At 34.4% G+C, this 24,213-nt stretch overlaps 1 protein-coding gene across 5 annotated transcripts in view; it reads right to left on the reverse strand.

Annotated features, from left to right (window-relative positions):
• sfmbt2 (Scm like with four mbt domains 2) overlaps positions 1 to 24,213 on the reverse strand; it is a 93,749-nt gene that overhangs the window by 51,841 nt on the left and 17,695 nt on the right. For all 5 annotated transcript variants that reach the window (XM_059326401.1, XM_059326397.1, XM_059326398.1 and 2 more), the window contains 3 exons: positions 18,872 to 19,040; positions 16,243 to 16,337; positions 1,606 to 1,846 (listed from right to left, as the gene is read on the reverse strand). In XM_059326401.1, coding sequence (XP_059182384.1) covers positions 1,606 to 1,846; positions 16,243 to 16,337; positions 18,872 to 18,959 — 424 coding nt within the window. In that variant the 5' untranslated portion in view covers positions 18,960 to 19,040. The remainder of the gene's footprint in view (positions 1 to 1,605; positions 1,847 to 16,242; positions 16,338 to 18,871; positions 19,041 to 24,213) is intronic.

A 24,213-nucleotide genomic window follows, 5' to 3' on the forward strand; every position in this document is an offset into this window, starting at 1 on the left:
AAAGATGTGAAAAAAGTAGAAAATAAAATACTCCACAGCATTTTAGTCCTCTGATATCTGAACATTATTAACACTTGTTTATAGTTTGCACAGGTCAGAAACATAAACTACAGTTTTCCCCTTAAATATTTTATTCTCTGTTACTCAGTGCAAAAAACGTCTCCACCCTTTGGCAGCTTTTGGCTGTAAAATCTGGCATGTAGGTTAAGTGTTTGTGTGTGTAAGGTGCAAGGTGCACGCACGTAACTTCCAAATAGATTTCCAGTCTTGTGTAAGATTTTGAGGAAAGATTGGTCGTGAGCCAGAGGACTGACTGATTCATTATATTTCACCTTATTGGCCCATAAAGCAGAGCTCACCTTATAACCAAACGTTCAACTTTCAAGTGTGTGCGTGTGTGAATGCATGTGCATACGTGGTTGCAGCTATTGTAAATTTGCACTTATTTATTGTTAAATATGAACATAAAATAATGATAGAGTCCCCTCAATAAATTAAAAGTTATGAGCCTTTAATAAAGTAGTGTAATAAATCTCTGTATCTTCAATTATTTTCCGCGCAAAATCTGTTGATTATGAGATTCACCTGACCATCTCTAGTACTGTTTCATCATTATTTTCTTATTCTATAACAAGATAATTAACAGTAATTTATAATTAGCATTTTTAAAAAGTCACTTATTGATAAAAGTGTGTGTTTTGAATGACAGTAGCTGCTTTCTGATTGGTTTCTTACCCTTAAAGGCTTTTAGTCAGTCACTATAGGTTTTGATTTTTGGTAGGAGCCACTTCATCAAGATTGTGGATCTGAGATGGCAGCCATATAAAGTCTATGAGAACCAATATGTCTTCCAAGCCACTTAGAAGGTCAATCTTGGTGTCAAAATCTACATTTTCTGGGTCAAAGAATCATTTAAAGCTATTGAGAATATCACTAGAAGATTATTTGATCAAATAGATATGTTCATTTTGGCCATATATTAACTTAATTTCCAACTCAGTTCCTAAGCGGTCTGACATATATTAATATAGGTCGTATACAGTGCATGTATTCTGAAAAATTGATAACATGCATACATTTAATTAAACTTTATTAGCTTCACTTTTATCATTTATTACATTTACAACCACAAAGATCTTTGCAATTCCAGTGTGCCTTCATGCATGAGCACCTTGCACCACAGACACTTGCACCTTTAGTGCATGTTATCAATTATTCAGAATACATGCACTGTATATGACCTATTATAATAATCATCTAGTGATATTCTCAATAGCTTTAAATGATTCTTTGACCCAGAAAATGTAGATTTTGACACCAAGATTGACCTTCTTACTGGCTTGGACGACATATTGGTTCTCATAGACTTTATATGGCTGCCATCTCCGATCCACAATCTTGATGAAGTGGCTCCTACCAAAAATTGAAACTTTTGGTGATGGAGAGCATGTGAAAAAAATGTGGTGCTTTTGTCCGGCGTGTCCCCTTTATTTATCTAAGCCGCCTGATTATTTTATCTATCATGCAGTAAAGACGTGAATTTTCAGCTATTGATTTATCCTCCATGTGTGAGTAAGACAGCAGCTTCACAGAGTTTCTTCCTACCTTCGGGGGGCATCAGGGTCTTGTTGTTCTGCGTGCACCAGCCCACCGGGTGCAGCTCGGCCGTCATGACGTCACACCAGAAGTCGGCCTTGCGGTCCTCGCCGTAGCCGCTGTAGCGCAGCAGCAGCAGCTGGCCGCACGTGGTGATGATGGTGGCCACCCAGTACGTGTCCGGGCTGCTCTTATTGGCCACTTCCAGCTTCATGCCGGGCTGGAAGCTGCTCTGCAGGCTGATCTCCACCTGACAGACACATGGCAGCACATTAAAGGATCAATACCTCTTTTTCTTTATAACCTGGGTCTTAGTTTTACCACGGCGTATTCAGGACAAGTATGAAAAAATAGAAAAATAGGGACCCGGGGGAGGGGGGTAATGTTTTGAGAAAAGAAGTCGCAAATTTACAAGATTAAAGTGGCAAATCTACGCGAAAAAAGTCACAGATTTGTGAGATTTAAAGTGGCAAATTTGCGAGAAAAAAGTTGCAGATTTCTGACATTAAAAGTGTCAAATTTGCGAGAAAAAGTTGCAGATTTATGAGAAAAAAGTGTCAAATCTACGAGTAAAAGGCGCAGATTTATGAGAAAAAAAGTCGGGAAAATAGGATAGAGTTTTGTTTTTTCAAAGTATTACATCACTACATTTCATTCGTTTCTACCTGTGCATGTCTTCCGCTTTTTCTCATAAATCTGCAACTTTTTTTCTCATAGATTTGCCACTTTAATCTCGTGAATTTGCGGCTTTTTTCTTGTGGATTTGCCACTTTTTCCTCATAAATCAGCAAAAAAATTCTCGCAGATTTCCACTTTAAATCTTGTAAATTTGCCACTTTTTTCTCTAAATATTACCCCTCTCCCCTGGGTCCGTATTCTTTTTCTTTTTTTTTTCATACTTGGCCCTAATACGCCGTCGTATAAAAGTTATAATTTAACTGTGCCACTTATAATCACTTTTTTTGTGAAACATGCAATCTAAAGCTTGAATTGCACCTTATTGTCATCTTCTTTTTTAAATTTTTTGCAACTTTTAAGTATTTAATTTGCACCCTCCTAACTTTTTATTGCAACAGCTGCACAGCAGGTTTCTTCTGCATGAATCAAGTTTTATCTTATCTTACCTAATGCTTAGAAAAACTGTGCACACACACCTAGAGTACGTGTGGCAGGTCAAAGGTGAACCAGGGAGGAAGTTAATGCTCACATTGGGTAACAAGTCTGATGTTTGTCTTTGTTTATTTGCAGTCTGTCTGCTTGTGTCGCTCTGTTGGACTGAATGTTACCAAAAACAACAGGAATGACGTTCAAACTATGAAAAATTCACCCCAAACAAGAACTTTTGTTTTAAGTATTTGAGTTTCTCTTGATAAAATTAAATATTCGTGACTAAATCAGGAAAAATCGGTTAATGGTAGTTTCCAATTCCTTCAGTTTTCATCGTTCAGGAGGTTTTTATTTGGATCCTCCACTTAAAGAAAATTAACCAGTTCATTTAAACCAGAAAAAAACACTTAGATAAGCAGTTTCACATTAAAAGTCAGTGTTTTTCTGATGCAGTTTGGTGGACACAGGTAGCGTTTCTTCACGTTTTCTCAGCTTTTTTCTCTGATAACTTAAGATCCAGACGTCTGATGACAAAAACTTTTCATCCAGTTAAAATATAGAGTCAAAAAGACCAAGTGTATGCTAAAAATGTGGCTTAAAACTGGAGAAAAAAATGTATGACAACCAAACCACTGATGCATGCTCAAAGGGGATATTACATCATTGACAGGCAACTAAATTAACTGACTGTTAACTTGATTAAAATTAAAATTAAAATAAATTTAAAATTTTCTGGGTTTTAACATTTTTTGGAAATATTGGGAATTATGTAAGTGCAAAACTCAACAAAATAAACAACAGATCTTGTTGTTTTTAGGCATTTTAATGCAGAAATGTTGCATATTGTACCTTTACATATATTTAATTTAATTTTTAACTTTTTTATGTGTTTACTTAATTGTTAATTTTATCTTCTTCTTTTTTTTTTAGCTTTTGACTGTTAATTAAAACAAGAAGTTCTGAAGCATTTTGATGGAGTGAACCATTAATTAGTTAAATGTGATATAATGAATATTAGTTTATGATGGAAATAATTGATAGTTGCAGCCCTGATCATGATAATCAAAACCCAAAATATAATAATAATAATAATAATAAAAACAATAATAATGATAATATTTATTCTTACATCACAATGTTTTATTAACAGTGCAGAACATCACCCAGTTTTAGCAGCAGATTTTTAAATAAAAATGTAAGAAAAGCAGGTACAGGTGAGGTTTAATTACCAACACGTATAATCAATGAGCCTTAAAAAACAAAAAAAAATCATCCTAAAACAAAAACCCCTCTGCACTAAAGAACAGCCTCTCTCAGCTTGTCCTTGTGCAGAGAAAGCGATAAATCTGAACGACAGTGAATGCAGCGCAGCATAATGCGTTTCCACCATAGCCACAGGCTGCTATACAATTCTTGAGAACACTACAAGCCCGACAGGATGTTCACATTCAACACTCACACAAACGCACACACTCTCCAGTGAATGGAAAAAGCCAACATCTTAGAAATAAACACAATACAAACGGCCCTGTGACTTCCTGCTTCAACAATGCAAACGTGCTGTATCACTCTGGCCGGCTTATGTAAGAGAGCTACAGGGCAGCCTCAGCAGCTAACGCTGTGTGTGTGTGTGTGTGTGTGTGTGTGTGTGTGTGTGTGTGTGTGTACAGGCCCAAGAGAAATCACTGTTTCAATTTGTCCAGGCACAGACAGAGAGAGAGAGAGAGAGAGAGAGAGAGAGAGAGAGAGAGAGAGAGAGAGGAAGAGAGAGAGAGAGAGAGTGAGAGAGCGAGCGAGAGAGATAGACAGGGAGAGAGAGAGACTGAGAGAGAGTGAGAGAGCGAGAGAGAGAGAGAAAGAGAGACTGAGAGAGAGAGAGAAAGAGAGACTGAGAGAGAAAGAGAGAGAGACTGAGAGAAAGAGCGAGAGAGAGAGAGAGAGAGGAAGAGAGACTGAGAGAGAGAAAGAGAGAGAGAGACTGAGAGAGAGAAAGAGAGAGAGAGAGAGCGAGAAAGGGAGAAAGAGAGCGAGGGAGAGAGAGACTGAGAGAGAGAAAGAGAGGGAGAGACTGAGAGAGAGAAAGAAAGAGAGAGAGAGCGAGAGAGGGAGAAAGAGAGCGAGGGAGAGAGAGACTGAGAGAGCGAGAGACAGACAGAGAGAGAGAGAGAGAGAGAGATGAGGGAGAGACAGACAGAGAGAGAGAGAGACTGAGAGTGAGGGAGAGAGAGAGAGAGCGAGGGAGAGAGAGAGATGAGGGCTGCACTTTACTGAATCACATTTTTCTGGGGAGTTCATGGTCCGTTTCCCAGTGACTCAATCCACTTACCAACAAGGCAATTTAGCGTCCCGAGAGTCCTCGCCCGCTCAAAAATCACCACACAGACAGTTTGTCGGACACCGAAGAGGGCTCGCTCATTAAAATAAATAAAAAATAAAACCCCACATATTCTAATTTCACCCTGATTACATTCATGGCTGCGAGTGATGTAAGGAAGTGAAACGCCGACACGCTCCTTTAAATGTTAAATCACCGGGCCGACACGTCGTCTCGCCGTCAGCCTCATCGGGGCCGACAGCTGCTCCACGCGGTCAAACGCGGAGTCAGCCGAGGTGGATAAAGACCTCGCTGGCGTCCAGGATCAACCGCCAGCCGCCCATCTGGCCCGCTGCCGTGATGTAACATGTGAACGGAGGCAGGAGGCCTTGGGATTGTTTGGTAACAGACTCTGGGTTTATACACAGAAAGTCTATGCTGAGTTTTTAATATTTGGGATGAGAGTCGAGAGCCGGTTCCAAATAGAGAGTAAACAAAATGAGTATTTGTGTTTACAAACAAAAGAGCCACTGGGTGATTCTCATGAACATGGTGCAGCTCATAGCAATAATCACAGAGCATTGAATACATATTTTCTTTGACCCTTTATAACCTATACAATCTAAAGTCACTGTTTCATATGAATTTATAATCTTTTTAAAGGAATTTTAAGGTTTTTGAGACACTGTGAGCAAAATTCATTACCGTAACACATTCTTAAATTTTAAAAAAACAACAAAAGGTTTTTTTTTCCCCCCTTGACTAGCACTTAATGTGCTCAACGGTAGCTGGAATCACCAAAATGTATTTTATTAAAATATACACATTTTTAATACAAACAATTCTATCATTACCGTAACATTTAACCATTTTTTCTCATCAATTTTCATTCAGATTTTGTTCTTTATATATTGTCAAAAACCATTATATTTGATTATATTCTGTTAAATTATACATTTCAAACAAATGTATGTTTATTTTTTATAAAGTTTATTAAATATTTATTGTATACAAGTGTGGGGAAACCATGACATTTTTATCTGGACGCTTTACAGTAGTGAAATTGTGAATCAAAAAATATGTTTAAAAATATAGAAAATATTATTTTAACACAAAACAATGAATTGTGCCTCATTTTGGTTATATTGTTCATTCATATAAAAGTGAAATATATTTAGTTTAATAAAGTATGTCCTTATAATCTTCACAGACAGAACTTAGACTGGTTTCATGAGAATCACCCCATTGTTGGCCAAAAAATCTAGTAATAAATGTCTGAAATGGAGCCGCAGACCTTACTGTGAGCCTTATAATGAAGAACAACGTAGACTATTAAGTAGGGATGTGCATTTCAGTCAAAAGTACTATTCGATAATCGCGGGGTACTAATCGATTAATATTCAAATATTCGATAAAACCAGACATCCGATGACAAAAACCCTTCATCCAGTTAGAATATGGAGTCAAAAAGGGCCAGATGTATCCTAAAGAATGTGGCTTAAAACTGGAAAAAAAGTAAATTGTGAAAAAAAGTAAATGACTACCACACGACTCCATTGACAGGCGACCAAATAAACATAAGAAGCTCTTAACTTGATTAAAAAAAAATACATTTTTTTTAAATTTTCTGGGTTTTAAAATTGTTGGAAATATTTGGGATTATTTAAGAGCAAAACTCAACAATTTAATAAATAACATAGATCTTGTTGTTTTCTGACATTTTGACGTGGAAATGTTGCACATCGTACCTTTAATTATATTATATTTACACTACTGACACTCATTTTACTGCAGGAGAAAAAGTGCATAGTTTCTTTCCTAAACTGCATGAGTATTTTTTTATCATTTAGTGGTCTGTAAAGAGGAGACTCTTGAGTATCCATTGAATGCATTTTCATTCAGATATCTTGAGGTCAGAGGTCAAGGGACCCCTTTGAAAATGCCATTTTTTTCCCTCGCTAAATTTTAGCCTGGTAATAATAGATTCTGTAGCTGTCCTTGTTAAAAATGACACCGATATGCTCTTGTAGCCTTGAAACTGAGTTCACTAATTATACAGTGAAATCCTCTGACAAAGACTTAGAAGTATTCAGATCCTTTTACTTTAATAAAAGCACTAAAGCACTCTCAAGGGTCTTCAAAACCTGAGATCAGTAAAAGTAGGTCTCTCTGCAAAATGTGTTCAAAGTATCAGAAGTAAAAGTTGTCATTGTGGTTGTAAAGTTTCCCTGTTAGTGTTACGGTTCTATGTGATGTTCTTGGATTAATATAACCGCAGCATTTATGTGTATGTTGCATTGTATTGCTGTACATTACATGTTAATGCACAAAGTATGTAAAAAAATACTCTGCTATCATTTATATATTGTTTAACATAGTTTTCCCTCATAAAAAGTAAAAATATCGATGTACAAAAAGGACACAAAATGACTCCAAAAAGACATAAAATCACAAAAAAAGGTACAAAATGACTCCAAAAGACAAAAAAAGGACCCAAGGACACAACATGACAACAAAAAGACACAAGAAAGACATAAAATGACAACAGAGACTTAAAAAAGACCCAAGAAGGACAAAAAATGACTCCAAAAAGACATAAAATCACTTACAAAAAGATACAAAATAATCTGATTTGATTAATATGTTGTTTAACATAGTTTTCCCTCATAAAAAGTAAAAATATAGATGAACAAGAAGGACACAAAATGACTCCAAAAAGACATAAAATCACAAAAAAAAATAAAAAAAATGACTCCAAAAGACAAAACAATTACGACAAAAATGTACATGAAAGACACAAAATGACAACAGAAACTAAAAGAAGAGCCAAGAAGGACACAAATAGACTAAAAAAAGGCATAAAATCACTTTTGAAAAAAGATACAAAATGACTACAGAGAGACAATAAAATGCTACAAAAAGATATAAAATCATCAAAAAAAAACCATACAAAATGACTACAAAAAAAAAGCACAAAGAAAAGAAAACCATGGTAAATGTCTAGATATCAGCTCTTAAATTAAACTCTTATCAGCTATTTTTGTTGTTAAAATAAACCAAAAATTGAAGAAAACAATATTTTTTTCCATGACTGTATATTTGAGAAGGGGATAGTAACGTATCTACTCCTCCACTCTCTGCTTCAGGTTTAATTTCTGCCTCAAACATTGTAGTAATATTCCCGAGGTGAAGCCGTGTCTTCATGGGGAAAGTTTATTTATAAAACACAGCAGCGTTCGTACAGGTTGCTGGCTGACAAGCCCATAATTAGACAGTTCAAACATAAACAGTCAAACAATAAGCTGTGAGCCCCGGCCAAGTGAAATCCACTCCTGTTGGCACGGAAACAACTTCAAGTCTCTGCAGCTGAAAGCGTCTTTGGTTACTGTTCACATCACCAAACCTGTATTCAGATACTTTATGTGATAGCTCAGTTTGCTCAGTTTTCTACAAAAAGAAAACTTTATTTGGCAAAGTCAACCAAATACTCCAGTTTTTCCTCTTAACCCATTAAAGCCGGGAAAGCGGATACGTCGTTTTGTAGTATTTGTAGTTTTTTCCACCTATTTTCGGTCTCTTGGCCAATGAAATGCATCAGAATACATGTGGGAGTGTCGCAATGCAACGCGTTGATTTAAAAAAAAAAAAACTTTATTGAAGGTTTGGACAAATAAACTCAACTTCTTATAAAAGCCACATGTATAAGCTGTCATATATAGGTTTTACAGGCATTTTTTCCAGGCGTTTTAGGCCAAAATGGGTTTAAATGAATAATAATCTCATTCCACACCGTCTCACAGTCTCATAAACATATTGAATCAGGGTCTTTCAACTCTTTATTTCAGCTGTATGGTGTATAAGATGAGTCATATCTGCCCCATTTCATTGGAGTACAAGATTTAAATTTTCGTGTGCATCTTTTTTTTTTTTAAACTTCTCTTTATTGGGTTTTTCTTTTCTTTTGTTCACATACAAAAATAGTGTTCATTCAAAAATGTTCATTTATGCTTGAAATCAACACGAAAGAACAGAATGGTAGTAAAAAAAATAAAACTAAAAGCAATTTTAAAAAATAAATAAATAAATAAAGTAAAAAACAAAACAAAAACCTAGGTGGAGTCAAATCAAATATAAAAACAATAATAAGGTTTACAAATAAAAGAAAGAGATTTAAATAGTAAAAATACCACTTGGAGGATGTCAAGTTTTCAAAAATTTACAGTTAATTTTTCATTGGATTATATTTAGTATAATAGTCCATAAATGGCTGCCATATTGTGTAAAAGGTATTTATCTTACCTCTCAGGGTGAATTTTATTTTTTCTAACAACAAATGTTTCATTACATCATTCATTAAAGCTTGATAGACTGGAGGATTTTTTTGTTTCCACTTCAGCAGAATTATTCTTCTAGCTAACAGCCTCAAACACTGTAAGAACTGGGTTCTTGTGCACCATTTTATCCAGATTTTCCTTAAAACTTCAGCTGGACATATTGGCAAGTTTGGCAACTTGGAATCTCAGATAGAATTAAAAATAAATAATAAATAAACTAAATAATTTGAAGCTTCTTAATTCATCAAATTGACATTTGAATTCTAAATTAGCGTTCATATGCTGCACAGCTTCTTTTCTTTCATGTCTATTTATTGTTATTAAACCCAGTATTTCTGCACAGTTGCAGAAAAAGAGTAGGCCACATTAATCTCAGTAGAATGCTGTGTATGTATATATTATATTATATTATATTATATTATATTATATTAAATGATTTATTATATTTAATAATTTGTGTATCTATTGTATTTTTATGTATGTGATGTCTGTGTAATTTCTGGCTGCCAATAAAAAATATATATAAAAAAAAAAAAACACTAAAAAAAATACTATTTGTAGAATTAGTGGGGAGGTGCTCTCTGTATCCACAAAGATATCCGACAGATAGGAAAATAAAGCACCATCCAAACCAAAATGACTTCAAGTACCTCACGACTGACCTCACTCCAAAAAAAAAAAAGGAAGAAAGGCAGCAATAAAAGAAAAGAGAGAAGAAATTATAATATAATATATATAATACAATAAGAATCAGACATTCATCACACCCACACAGTCTACAGCAGGGGTCCCAAACTCAAATTACCTGGGGGCCGCTGGAGGCAGTGTCAAAATGACCTAAAAAAGACACAAAATTACTAGAAAAAAAAGACACAAAATGACAGAAAAAAAAATAGATCACTTAAAAAAAGACACAAAATGACCAAAAAAAGAGACACAATGACCAAAAAAAGAGACACAATGACCACAAAAAGAGACAAAATGACCACAAAAAGAGACAAAATGGCTGAGAAAACACTAAATTACTTTAAAAAAGAGACAAAATGACCCAAAAAGACACAAAATTACTAAAAGACAAAATTATCTAAAAAAGACACAAAATGACCAAAAAAGACAAAATGACCAAAAAAAGACACAGAATTACCAAAAGACACAAAATGACTGAAAAAAACTCTAAATTACTTTAAAAAAAATACACAAAATGACAAAAAAAAAAAAAAAAGACAAAATGACCCAAAAAGACACAAAATTACTAAAAAAAGACACAAAATTATAAGAAAAAGACACAAAATGACCAAAAAAGACACAAAATTAAAAAAAAAAAAGACACAAAAGAAAAAATATTTTAAAACGAGACATAAAATGTATATAAATATATATATTTGCAATTTTTTTTTTTTAAATCACTTTTTTGTGTGGTTTTTCCCCTCATATTTTCAGTTAACTCAGCTATAAATCTCCCTGAATTGTCTCTGGTGTTTTCCAGTGAAATTCACATCTGGCCATTATCAGCAGATTGAATGAACTTCAGCTTTGCAGTGGAAAACAAATGCATCATGGTTCTGGCTCTGCTGCCGTTCTGCTGAGCTTTGCACGGAGAGAAAAACGACGTTTAGCGGAAAAACAAATTGGCTGATTCAGTTTTCTTTTTTTTTTTTTTTTAAAAGCCCTTAATTCAGTTGCTCTGCGGCCACGTACAGCAGCCATCAGATAGAGAATAGAAACACTTGAAGGAGTGTAAATACAGAGATTTAGATCAGCAGCAGCAGCAGCAGCCGGCAGAGATTAAACAGGTGAGTGTGACATGTTAAACAGGCCGCCCAGTTGGCGGTGACACGGTGCAGCTCGGCCGACCTGCACCATGATTGTGTGTGTGAAGCGACTCAGCGGGCCGAGCTGCAGCTCGCTTCATGAGATATGAGTCTGCACAGCCAATCAGAGCAGAGCACAGCAGGCCTGCAGAGCCACGGCCAAAAAAACAACAACAAAAAAAACAAGCACCTTTTGCTTTCATGCTTCTGCTCTGTGTGTGTTTCCTCACCTCTTATCATGTAGTGACATTTCAAGCTGGTTTTAAGGTGTGTCTCACTTCTCTTTAAATCTGATTCATCCGATTTCTGGAGAATTTCAGCTGCGAGCCGTTTCCTGACGCAGATATCAAGATAAAGATCAGGCGACCTGCAGCACAGACGTCTACCCTTAACAGTCATTTGCCTACACAGATTTTGGAGCAATGTAGCAGAAAATCTGGTGATTTTTTTTAAGGGATACTTTGGGTTTTTTTGAAGTGGGGTTGTATGAGGTATTTATGCAGTAAATGGCAGTTAGCACGCCTCCAGTTTGGAGAAGCTGGCACGGAAAGCTAAACAATTTACTGCTGTCATGGAAAAAATTATTAGACCACCCTTGAATTCTTCCGTTTCTTGTTCATTTCAATGCCTGGTACAACTAAAGGTACATTTGTTTGGACAAATATAATGATAACAACAAAAATAGCTCATAAGAGTTTAATTTAAGAGCTGATATCTAGACAGTTTCCATGGTTTTCTTGATAATAACCAAAACCATTATACACAAAATGACTCCAAAAGACAAAAAGGACCCAAGGGCACAAAATGACTACAAAAAGGCACAAGAAAGACACAAAATGTCTCAAAAAAGACATAAAATCACAAAAAAAAGGTTCGAAATGTCTCAAAAAAGACATAAAATCACAAAAAAAAAAGGTACAAAATTACAACAAAAGACAAAAAAGGACCCAAGGACACAAAATGACTACAAAAAGACACAAGGAAGACACAAATGACTCCAAAAGGATATAAAATGACTACAAAGAGACACAAAATGACTAAAAAAAGATACATGAAAGACACAAAATGACAACTGAGACTTAAAGAAGAGCCAAGAAGGACACAACACGACTACAAAAAGACAATAAAATACTACAAAAAGATATAAAATCAGCAAAAAAAGATTCAAAATGAGTACAAAAAAACACAAAGAAAAGAAAACCATGGTAAATGTCTAGACATCAGCTCTTAAATTAAACTCTAACCGGCTATTATTTGTTGTTATCATTATATTCGTCCAAACAAATGTACCTTTAGTTGTATCAGGCATTAAAATGAACAAGAAATTGAAGAAAACAAGGGTGGTCTGATACTTTTTTCCATGAATCTACATCTATATTTTTATGAGGGAAAACTATGGTAAACAACATATTAATCATAGCAGAGTATTTTTGTATCTTTTTAAAGTGATTTTATGTCTTTTAGGAGTCATTTTTTGTCCTTCTTGGGTCTTTTTTTAGTCTCTGTAGTCATTTTTTAGTCATTTTGTGTCTTTCTTGTGTCTTTTTGTTGTCATGTTGTGTCCTTGGGTCCTTTATCTGTCTTTTGGAGTCATTTTGTACTCTTTCTTTGTGATTTTATGTCTTTTTGGAGTCATTTTGTGTCCATTTTGTACATCTATATTTTACTGAACTGAAGCTTTTATAACTGCTTTCTTTAAAACCACCAGACTCCATTGACAAAAACACTAATTTTACCTCACAGAACACATGACTTGCTGGTCTACCGCTGCCTCAATCAGTTCGTTTTTAAGGATTTAATTTCACTCTCCAAAGTCACAATAACACAAACTAACTAAGTGAAGGAGGCAGTGGTAGACCAGCAGCTCCTGTGTTCTGGGAGGGAAAATGAATGTTTTTGTTGAAGAGTCTGGTGGCTTCACAGAGGGAACAGATAACGGATTCAGTACCCGTAAAATGGAGAACGTATTCTAGAAGAGCGGTTCCTGTGTGACTCCCACTGATCAATTAACAAAGAATCATTCATACATTTGAAGAAGCACTCAGCTAGTGCTTGCAGTGTTTTTGTGGCTGCTCTGATTAATAAATATCTTCTTTGATTTAGTTGAATCAGACATTCATCATCACACCCACACAGTCTACAGCAGGAGTCTCAGACTCAAATTACCTGGGGTCAAAAAAAAGACAAAAAAAGACACTAAATTACAAAAAAAAAAGACATAAAATGACAGAAAAAAATGAATTACTTAAAAAAGACACAAAATGAGCAAAAAGACACAAAATTACTATAAAAAGACACAAAATTACCAAAAAAAAGACACAAAATTACAAAAAAGACAAAATGACAGAAAAAAACTAAATTACTAAAAAATTTACATAAAATGACAGAAAAAAATTAATTACTTAAAAAAGACACAAAATTACTATAAAAAGACACAAAATTACAAAAAAAGACAAAATTACAAAAAGACACAAAATTACCAAAAGACACAAAATTACAAAAAAAAAGAAGACACAAAATGACCAAAAAAAAACTACATTACTTTAAAGACACAAAATTACACAAAAAAGAGACAAAATTACACAAAAAAAAAAAAAAAGACACAAAATTATTGGAAAAAGACACAAAATTACAAAAAAAAGACACAAAATTACATTACATAACATTTCCACTTCTTCCGGTAACAACACGGCAGATAATAAACGCTCCAGTAGCAGCTGCCTTTCTTTTTGTTAACGTCGTCATAGAAACAAGTGAAACAAAGCTCCAGCTGGAGCAATAAAGGGACCTTCTACACACAACACAGTAAAGAGACATTCATATAAAACTCACATTAAACTTTCATATCAAGGTGAGGGCCACAAAATATCATCACGAGGGCCACAATTGGCCCGCGGGCCACGAGTTTGAGACCCATGGCCTACAGTGTTTCATAACTACATTTCCCCCATAAACAAAAAATGAAACTGAGATTGTTGATCAGCTCCAAAGAGACACGAGTCGCCTCCAGTCACTGTTTTGATGACTTGCAACTTTACTGGACAGAAAACTGAATCACTTCAGACTCGACTTGACAGTTAAAGACTTGTGACTTTGACCTGAGTCATGATGACTCGAAGGACTCGTCTTTGATCCGTTACCCGTCACAAATCTAACTTTGTTTGTCATTTGAAGACTCATTCAGATCAGCAAGTGTCTGCTAGTGCTGATGGAAGCTAACGTTGATATCATCCCCATTTCAAAATAAAACCACAAATATGTTGAAACCCAAACTGTAAACTGAGCTTCATGTTTCAGTGGATCACATTTTAACATTTTCATGTGTCAATTACAGCTGCATTAGAGGGCCATTATCACTTAATACAGTCATGGAAAACATTATTAGACCACCCGTTTTCTTCAATTCCATGTTCATTTTAATGGTTTTCTAACCAAATAACCAAAATCATTATCAAGAAAACCATGGAACATGTCTCGATATCAGCTCTTAAAAACCGGCAGCTGGTGGAACTAAACACGACCCAAACTAGGAGGAAAGACCCACAAATAGGCTACTTCAGGACCCTCACATCCACTAGGAATTAGAAAAACTCCCTTCAGTAAGAAGATACAGGGTAGAGCAACAAGAAACATCTCAGAAACAAGAAGACGCAGGCGGAGCGCTCTTCATTTCAGATTATAGGATATAGGATATTCACTTTATAGAGTTTTTTCCATTGAAAATGCGGTTATCTATAGTCAGATTGCAAGAGAAATACAGTAAGAATTTCAAGCGTTTACAAGCACTTAATCCAGAATCAAAGCACTTTTCAAACCTTGAAATTCAACATTAAAATTCAAGCATTTTCAAGGATTTCAAGCATCCGTACGAACCCTGATGTATCGGACCAGAGGCCGAGGGGAACAAACTAGTGGGCGGAGCCAAAACACTCTGCTGCTTTCCAAAAAGTACTCAGTAGAAACACGTCTGTGGCTTTAAGACTGTTATCTCAATAGGAGTTAGTTAACTCCAGAAGCAGTTGATGATTGTGATCACTCAGATATTTGAGAGCCAGGAGAAATAAATCATGTGTTGATTCATCTTTTGCATTTGTCACAATTAGATTTGTGAAAAATGTGACCTTCCTCCTCCTGGGGCTGTTTGTTGATGTATTTTTTTATTTCTATTTTCTTATATATAAAAGGTTTACTTGAAATAATAAGGACAATAAAACCATGTAATGAAAAGTTGTGTAGATGCTTGATTATTTTAGAGAGTAAAGACAAGCTTTGCAAAAAAAATATTCATTTAAAAGACAAAAAAAAAAAAATGCAATAGATACAATAGAACAGCTGTTTAAAATCCTCCTCCTGTAAAACAGTATTGTTTGAGCATTTAAATGTGATGGCTGCATTTGGTTCTGAATTCTTATGCATTAATATTTCTTAAGCAGGTGTCAAGTTACCTGGAACATGTTTCAAATACTGCACCTGACTTGGCTGTAGCGCAAATAAAATTTCAGTCAGTCATTTTTTTTTTAACTTTAATCCATGTAAATGTGTGTTAATAAGAATTAAAGTTGCAATTAAAACATAGCAAGGTGTATCAAATGTGTCTGTGGTTAAAGTTTAGAGGCACCGACTACAGTGGTCCGACTGAAATGAGTTAATTTTTTGATCTTGAAAATTAATTGAAAGGTAATGGAAAACCATTGCTTAAAAAAGTGTACCAACCCTGGATTCATCTTTTGCATTTGTCATGATGAGATTTGTGAAAAATGTGACCTTCCTCCACAGCACACACACACACACACACACACACACACACACACACACACACACACACACACACACACACACACAGCACACACGCAGCGTGGTGCTTATTGTATCCATGCTGTTGTTTTCTATTGTGCCTCAGTTATTGCAATTAATTGAAATAAAACCTGCAAAGGTTCGTCTGACAAGGTGTGCGTCATGCGGGACCAGAGCCAATGAGAGCGCAGCATCAGGCCGGCTGCCTCTGTCTGTGGTTAAAGGATCTCTGCAGATGATACTTATGAGAGAGTCTGTGTGTTTAAAGGATCAGACAGTCACTCACATGTTTGAAGGTGGTGTGAGGAGCGGCGTTGGCCCCCGTCTCCTCCATGTACTCCTCCCAGTTAAACTCCGCCTCCTCCTCCATCGACTCTGCATCTGAACAAACACAATCACCGTCAGTCACCACAGATAAAACAACAGAGACGCAGCAGAGAGTCGTCCTCAGGATGGAAATGCATTTCAGTTCTAGTTAGGGTTGTCACGATACTAAAATGTTCAACTCGATACAGATACTCAGGAAAATATTCAATACCATTTTCGATACCACCAGGATAAAAACAAAGACCCCAAAATTTACCAGAAATATTTTTATCAACAAGAAAAATGCAACATGTAAAAATGAACAGAACCACAGGTTAGATATTTATAATAAAAAACAGTTGTGCAAAACTGCAACTATGATAACAAGCTTCAGGTCTGAGGTAGTGCAAAAAATAAATAAATACAATAAATAATAACAATTAAATCAAAGCAAAGCTTGATAAGTCGACTTTTCTCTGCTTCATTCTGGGACTTCAAGAGAGAAAATAACACTTCTCAGTCACCAACATTTATGTAAACTTATTAACTCTATGCTTATGTATACTGACACTGTGTCAATTAACGTAATATGGGCATACTACGTGCCTGATTTATTTATTTATTTATTTACGTTGTTTATAATCATTAACGTGAAAAAACAAAAAAAACTTATTTTCCAGAAATGTACTGGCATGCCCATTTTATTTGCATTATTCAGATTAATAACTATACTGAGGATTAAATTATGAATTAATTAATACAAAATTGATCAGCTCATATATCAACATACCAATTTATTTTGCGCTACAATGTTTAAAAAAAAAAAAGTAATTTTCCACAAATTTACTGTGTTATTTTACAGGCTTGTTTTTCTACATTAAGTGCAAATGCCATGAAAAGGTTTAAAAACTATAAATAAACTACTTTTATTACAAATATTTACCATATAATAGAAGTTTAAATCTTAAATTTTATTCATGGGACATTTTAGATATTTTTTTATAGTTTTATTGAATTGCTTTATGGTCTACAATTTTATATTACAGTTAATTTTACGTAAAAAAAAAAAAAAAAAAATCAAGAAATACACATTATATTGGTGAATGTAAAATAAGGCATGTTTCCGTTTTCTTACAGTAAAACTGTAAAATGTTATATAAAAATAATTATTTTTAAAGAAATCTCTCTTTAAAATAATTTACAGGTTTTTTTTGTTATTTTATGATAAGTGTTTGGCAAACTTTGCTGTCCGACTTTTTATTGTGTTTTTATGATTTATTTATATTTTTATTGTTTGTTTTTTTTAACAGCTGATCATATCTAAACACAACAGGGAACGATCAGTTTGTGTGCACGACTTGTTGTCGTTAAATGTAAAGTTTCCCCTGAAGGTGAGAACTGTTCACTCTACCTGTGGGACGCATTAGAGATTGTGTGTGTGTGTTTTGGTGTGTGTGTGTGTGTGTGTGTGTGTGTGTGTGTGTGTGTGTGTGTGTGTGTGTGTGTGTGTGTGTGTGTGTGTGTGTGTGTGTGTGTGTGTCTCTGGAGACTCCTCAGTGTGAACAGAGCGGACTGAACCTGCTCTGACTAATGAGAGAGGACAGTAGGAGGACGATGTTATGATGGAGTTTGTTTACATACACACACACACACACACACACACATTCTTGTACTTCTATCTTTGTGAGGACCCTCATTGGAACAGTGAATTCCCTTGCAAGCTTATAATAGTTTATTAGTTTTAGTTTTAATTTTGTTGTGATTTTTTTTCAAATAATTAATTAATAATCAAATAATTCATATATATTTATATATATTTATTTCCTTTGTCTTATCCATCTTCATTATGTATGAAAAAAAATCTTGTTTTTATTTTTATTTCAGTTCATGAAAATGTTTTTTCAATTCTAGTTTCCGTTATTTTGTTTCGTTTTTCGATAACTATAATAACCTTGTTCCCTAGCCCCTTAAGTTAACCCTTAACCTAACCTTCACCATCACCACTAAATACCCAACATTAACCCTAACATAAACCTGATTGTAACCTTTAACCCTTAAAACAAAGTCTGAAATCTCAAAAAAGCCTTTAAAGAAGTGAGGAACGGCCGAAATGTCCTCACTTTGCAAAAATGTCCTCACTCTGTTGGTTAAAAAACGTGTTCTGGTCCTCACAATGTAGGAAGTACAAGAACACACACACACACTTAGCCCTTAGTGCTGAAGTTGACGCGGACAACTTTTTTTTAGGAAAGAGAAATTGTTCTGATTATGATTAGAAATTGTATTAAACACATTTATTTCTATGATAAACAGCCTCATAAACAAACATTCAGACTTTTCCCTTCAGTGGTGAAAGTTCAGCCAGTTAATTTACCGTCTGCACCTCCAGAAACACACAGCAAACAGGATGAATTAATAATTACACTGAACATGATTATCTATAGTCTATAGATGGATATAGTCAGATTGCAAGAGAAATACAGTAAGAAATTCAAGCATTTACAAGTACTTTATCCAAAATCAAAGCACCTTTTAAACCTTGAAAATACAACATTTAAATTCAAGCCTTTTCAAGGATCTCCAGCAGAGAGAAAACGAGGCTCCCTCACCTGTCTTCAGCTCCTCCTCTCTCCCGTTGGTGGGACAGTGTTTGGGGGCGGTGAGGGCCAGCGGCTGCTCCTGGACCACAGACTGCATCCTGCACCGCCACTTCCTGCTCAGCGTTTGACCTTTGACCTGAGGCGTGTCGCTTATTCTTCACTGCATCTCTCACTTTCCCTGGTACAGAAAAAAAAGAATACAGAGAGTTAATGTGCTGACCCGTCAAATAAAGTCCATTGTTCACAAACAATCCTCGACATTTTGAGGAAAAACTCCAACGACTCCCGTCACATTTAGAAACAACAGAGCAGATATGACTCTGTTTACACATAAACATCATAAACATCATACCTGCATGACTTTAGAATCATTTTGCATCTTTATTTAGTCATTTTGCATCTCCTGGAAGTGTTTTTTAAAATCTATTTTAAATTGTTTTTATGGTCATTTTGCAACTTTTTGTAGTCATTTTGCATCTCTTGTGTTTATTTTTAGTTATTTTTGTGTTTCCTTGTAGTGGTTTTACATTTGTCGTTGTTTTGCATCATCTTGTAGCCAATTTTAATACATTTATAGACAATTTACATTTCTTTGTGGTCTTTTTGGATCATTTGTAGTTTGTTTTTGGTCAGTTTGTTTCTATTTTCAGTAACTTAACGTCTTCATGGTTGTTTTGCATCTCTGTGATTTTTGTGCATCTATTTTAAGTTATTTTGCGTCTCTTTGGAGTTGTTTTGCATCTTCTTGTAGTTGTTTTTCATCGTCGTTTAGCCCATTTTACTCAATTTGTTGACAATTTACATCTCTTTGTCATTATTTCCGGTTATTTGCAGTTGGTATGAGTCTGTTTTTGGTCAATTTGTTTCAATTTAACGTCTCTTTATAGTTGTTTTGCATCTATTTGTAGTACTTTTGAATCTCCCTTGCAGTTGTTTTGTATCTATTTACAGTTGGTTTGCATGTTTTTCTAATTGTGTTGCATCCATTTTTAGTTATTTTGTGTATCGTTTAAGTCGTTTTTCATCAATTTGTAGTCGTTTTGCATCTTCTTATAGTTAATTATAATTAATGATAATTTTTTATTCCTTTGTGGTCGTTCTGTGTCTCTTTGTAGTCACTGTGGATTGTTTATAGTCAGTATGTCTGCTTTCAGTTGCTTTTTTGTACAATCAAGTTATTTAGTCATTTTGTGTCTTTTGTTTTGCATCTCTGTGATTGTTGTGCATCTATTAACAGTAGTTTTGTGTATCTTTATGATTGTTTTGCATCTTTTTTTAGTCATTTAACATCTTGTTATAGTCAATTTTAATCAATTTATAATCATTTTACATTTCTTTGTAGTCATTTTGGATCGTTTGGAGTTGGTATGTCTATATTTGGGTTTTTTTTTTTATCTATTTCAGCGTCATTTTGCATAACTGATTGTTTTGCAGTTGTTTTACATGTTCTTACTAATCAATTTATAGTCATTTTTAGTGAGTTTTTTATGAAGTTTTGTGTCTCTGTTGTCATGTTGGATCTATTTTTACTTCTTTTGCATGTATTTGTTGTTGTTTTTCTTCTATTCTCGTCATTTTGGGTCTCGTTGTAGTTGTTTTATATCTTCTGGTCATCAATTTTCTTCAATTTATAGTCATTCTATTAAAAAAAATTGTGGTCGTTTCACTTCTCTCTAATCATTTTTTTGTGTATTTGTTGTTATTTGCAGTTATGTTTGTGGTCATTAAGTATTTCTTTGTGATTGTTTGTATGTTTTTTTCCAGGAAGAGTCCATTAGGCCCATTTAATAATCAATCTGTGGTGCCATAACAGAGACTGAAACTAAAAACAGGTCATTAAAACCTCAGATACTTTCTTTATTAACACCCACTAGCTGTTAAGAACTTTCCTGGAAGTATGAAAAAAAGGAAATGATGCCGTTTCTTGAGAATAAACAGAAGAAGTGGGAGGTTATCGTGAACCGCCAATGGGCAGAAAGAGAAGAATGGCACCTCAAGAAACCTTAACCAACATCACATCAGCTGATCTGTGAGGAAGTCCGGAGCAAAACCTAAAACCTAAAACCTAAAACCTAAAACCTCTGCAGCAGCAGCAGCAGCAGCAGCAGCGGAGCACTTGGCAACCAAAGCACCGCGTTAGAAAAGGAACAAAACAAAGATCCTGCCGTTTCCAACACTCCAAACTCATTTTAAGCCTCATTAAAGCTGAGAAGAAAGCCTGTTATTCTGTTTAATTGCAGACCAACCTCCTGCCTCTTCAGCCAGCGCCGTAATATCTGGTTCTGCATATTGTCTGCCGGCTGCCTGTATCCACATGCCACAGCAGAGCTGCATCAGATAAACAGTCGCAGCACAACAAAGTAGAAAAACTGGATCGGCACCAACAAGACGACCAGATAAATTAGTGCCACTTGGAGATATTCATCCAGGAAACAGTGGAGAGAATAAATCTGTAATATATAGGGTTTTTTTATAGTCATAATAGAGACCAATAGTAAAACTTTTAATAAAGGACTCAAACAGTGGCTAAAATCTAATCAACAGTGCACACATGAATAGTTCTTAACTGGTTTACTGTCAATAAGGCAGAAAGATGCAGCAGTGGTAGGAGAGTAAAGTTAGGCAGATATCACAATTTGGCCAAAATATGACTTAGGCTATTATGCTATGAGGCTAATGATATACTTCTTTGATTTCTTTTCCCCGTTGTTCTGTTGCTGTTTTTTTCTTTCTTATCTTTGTCTGCTCCTTCCTTTTCCATTCTTGTTATTTTAATTGCCCTATCTTTTCAGAAGCTGCCTATGGACAAGTGTTGCGAATTAGCACTTGTGCTAAAACACTTAAACACTTAAACAATGCATCTGGTCTGTCCAATGTAATTGCTATGTCCATATCAAATAAACACTAAATAAATAAAATAAATAATTATGTAAAAGAAATAGAGAAATGCAACATAAAAATATTAGATTAAAAAATATTTGCAGAATTTCAACACAAAATACCCCCAAAAAACTATTCACTTAGCTGCAAATCACACTGTACTTGAACCAAATATTAAAGGCAAATCAAGAGAAAAGCACCAATTTAAAGTGTGTTTTAAGAAAACACACACACACACACACACACACACACACACACACACACACACACACAATCATCAATCCACAGGTCCAATAAACACACATTCTAATTATTTTAAATAATACACACTTCGTAAGAAGTGTGTATTATTTTTTTTATTTAAAAAATAATACAAGTATTATTTAAAATAAAAAGTATTTTTTTTATTATAGATATTATGTGTTGAAGTATGAAGCCTTTTGAAAAAACAAAATATTTTATGTCATGCTAATTTAAATTTTAAAAAATTAAACCATTTTTACAGACCCCTGAATCTCTTTAAAGAGAAAATATAATAAAAAATATGTGAAAATAATAAAAAAATAATTATAATAACAACAAAAACAGAATCCAATAATTTGAAAATCTTCTGTAACCTTCATTCAATTAAATATAGCACAAATCAAGATAATTTATTCAATATAGTTTATTAATTAATGTATTTATTTATTATTTATTGATATTTATTTTTGTTAACATATAAACTCATTCTGAATTTGATGCATTTTGTTTGTTTTTTTTAAACAGCATCCTGACTTTTTTGGACTCAGGGTTGTAATAGTCATAATAAGCATAATAATAAATATTATATGAATAATATAGTTTCAGAATAACGTCACTAGCTTCACCACAAACACGTATTCATACACGAGGGACTGTGATGTTGGCCAATAACCACCATGATATATGAAACCCTCTCAGTTTCACTAATGAGGTCATTAGTTAAGCTAATTAATGCTTCAATTAGCTAATGTTTCTTTGTCACAAAGGGTGTAGAAATAATGTGACGGTAATAGTCTGTTAACTCTCATGACTATATGAAGATGACTTTATATTTAAGTACAATTCTTTTGTAATAATAATAATAATAATAATAATATTTGGTTTGTGATCGCTCAAAAATAAAGCAGCTTCTGACTGAGCTGATCATAATTAACTCTGATTAATTATACGATCAATCAATCACCTGCTGAGCCGACAGACTGATGCATCTAATCTGGTTATCAATGTAGAGACAAGATGACGGTTTAATACACAACAGAGCAGTTTAATGACTGAGGTGACTGTTTGAAAACAGGGGTCTCAACCTCGTGACGATATTTTGTGGCCCCCATCTTGATATGAAAGTTTAACGTGAGTTTTATATGAATGACACTTTACCATGTTGGGTGTGGAAGGTCCCTTTAATTACGTCTTTTGGTAGTTTTGTGTCTTATTTGGGTAATTTGTGTCTTTTTTTAAATAATTTTGTATCTTTTTTTGGTAATTCTGTGGAGGGGTTTTGGTCATTTTGTCTTTTTTGGTCATTTTGTGTCTTTTTAAAATTATTTTGTGACTTTTTGGTAATTTTGTGTCTTTTTTGGTAATTTTGTGCCTTTTTAAAATAATTTTGTGTCTTTTTTTAGTAATTTTGTGTATTGTTTTGGTCATTTTGTGTCTCTTTTTTTGGTAATTTGTGTATTTTTTAAATCATTTTGTGTCTTTTTTGGTAATTCTGTGTTTTTGGGTTATTTTGTGTCTTTTTTTGGACATTTTGATACTTCCTCAGGTAATTTGAGTTTGAGACCCCTGGTTTAAAACTGTCTGTGTCTGTAGTCGTTTTGTATCTCTGTGATGGTTGTGCATCTATTTTTAGTTATTTTGCATCTCCTAGTATTTTTTTTGCATCGTTTTGTAGCCAATTTTAATCTATTTGTTGACAATTTGGTTTGCAGTTGTTTTACATCATATTTTTTGGTTTGTGATCGCTCGATAATAAAGCAGCTTCTGACTGAGCTGATCATAATTAACTCTGATTAATTATACGATCAATCAATCACCTGCTGAGCCGACAGACTGTGATGCATCTAATCTGGTTATCAATGTAGAGACAAGATGACGGTTTAAATAATCTCCTCACTCATTAAATGTGTCCTGTTCTGTATTTAACTACATTTTTCTTCTTTTGTAACCCGTTTGACATCTTGTGACCCCTCAGATTAATCTTGTGACCCAGGTGAGGGACCCCGACCCCTATCTTTGGAAGCCCCGATCATTTGCAGTTGGTATGTGTCTGTTTTTGGTCAATTTGTTTCTATTTTCAGTTATTTAACGTCTCTTTATGGTTGTTTTGTTTCTATATTGTCATTTTGCGTCTTTGTGTAATGTTTTTAGTTGTTTTGTGTCTTATTGTAGTTGTTTTTTACATCTCTTTATAGTTAATTTTAATCAATTTATAATTATTTTATAGA

The sequence above is a fragment of the Centropristis striata genome, chromosome 22 (genome assembly GCF_030273125.1).
Source record: "Centropristis striata isolate RG_2023a ecotype Rhode Island chromosome 22, C.striata_1.0, whole genome shotgun sequence".
NCBI classification, from domain to species: Eukaryota; Metazoa; Chordata; class Actinopteri; order Perciformes; family Serranidae; genus Centropristis; species Centropristis striata.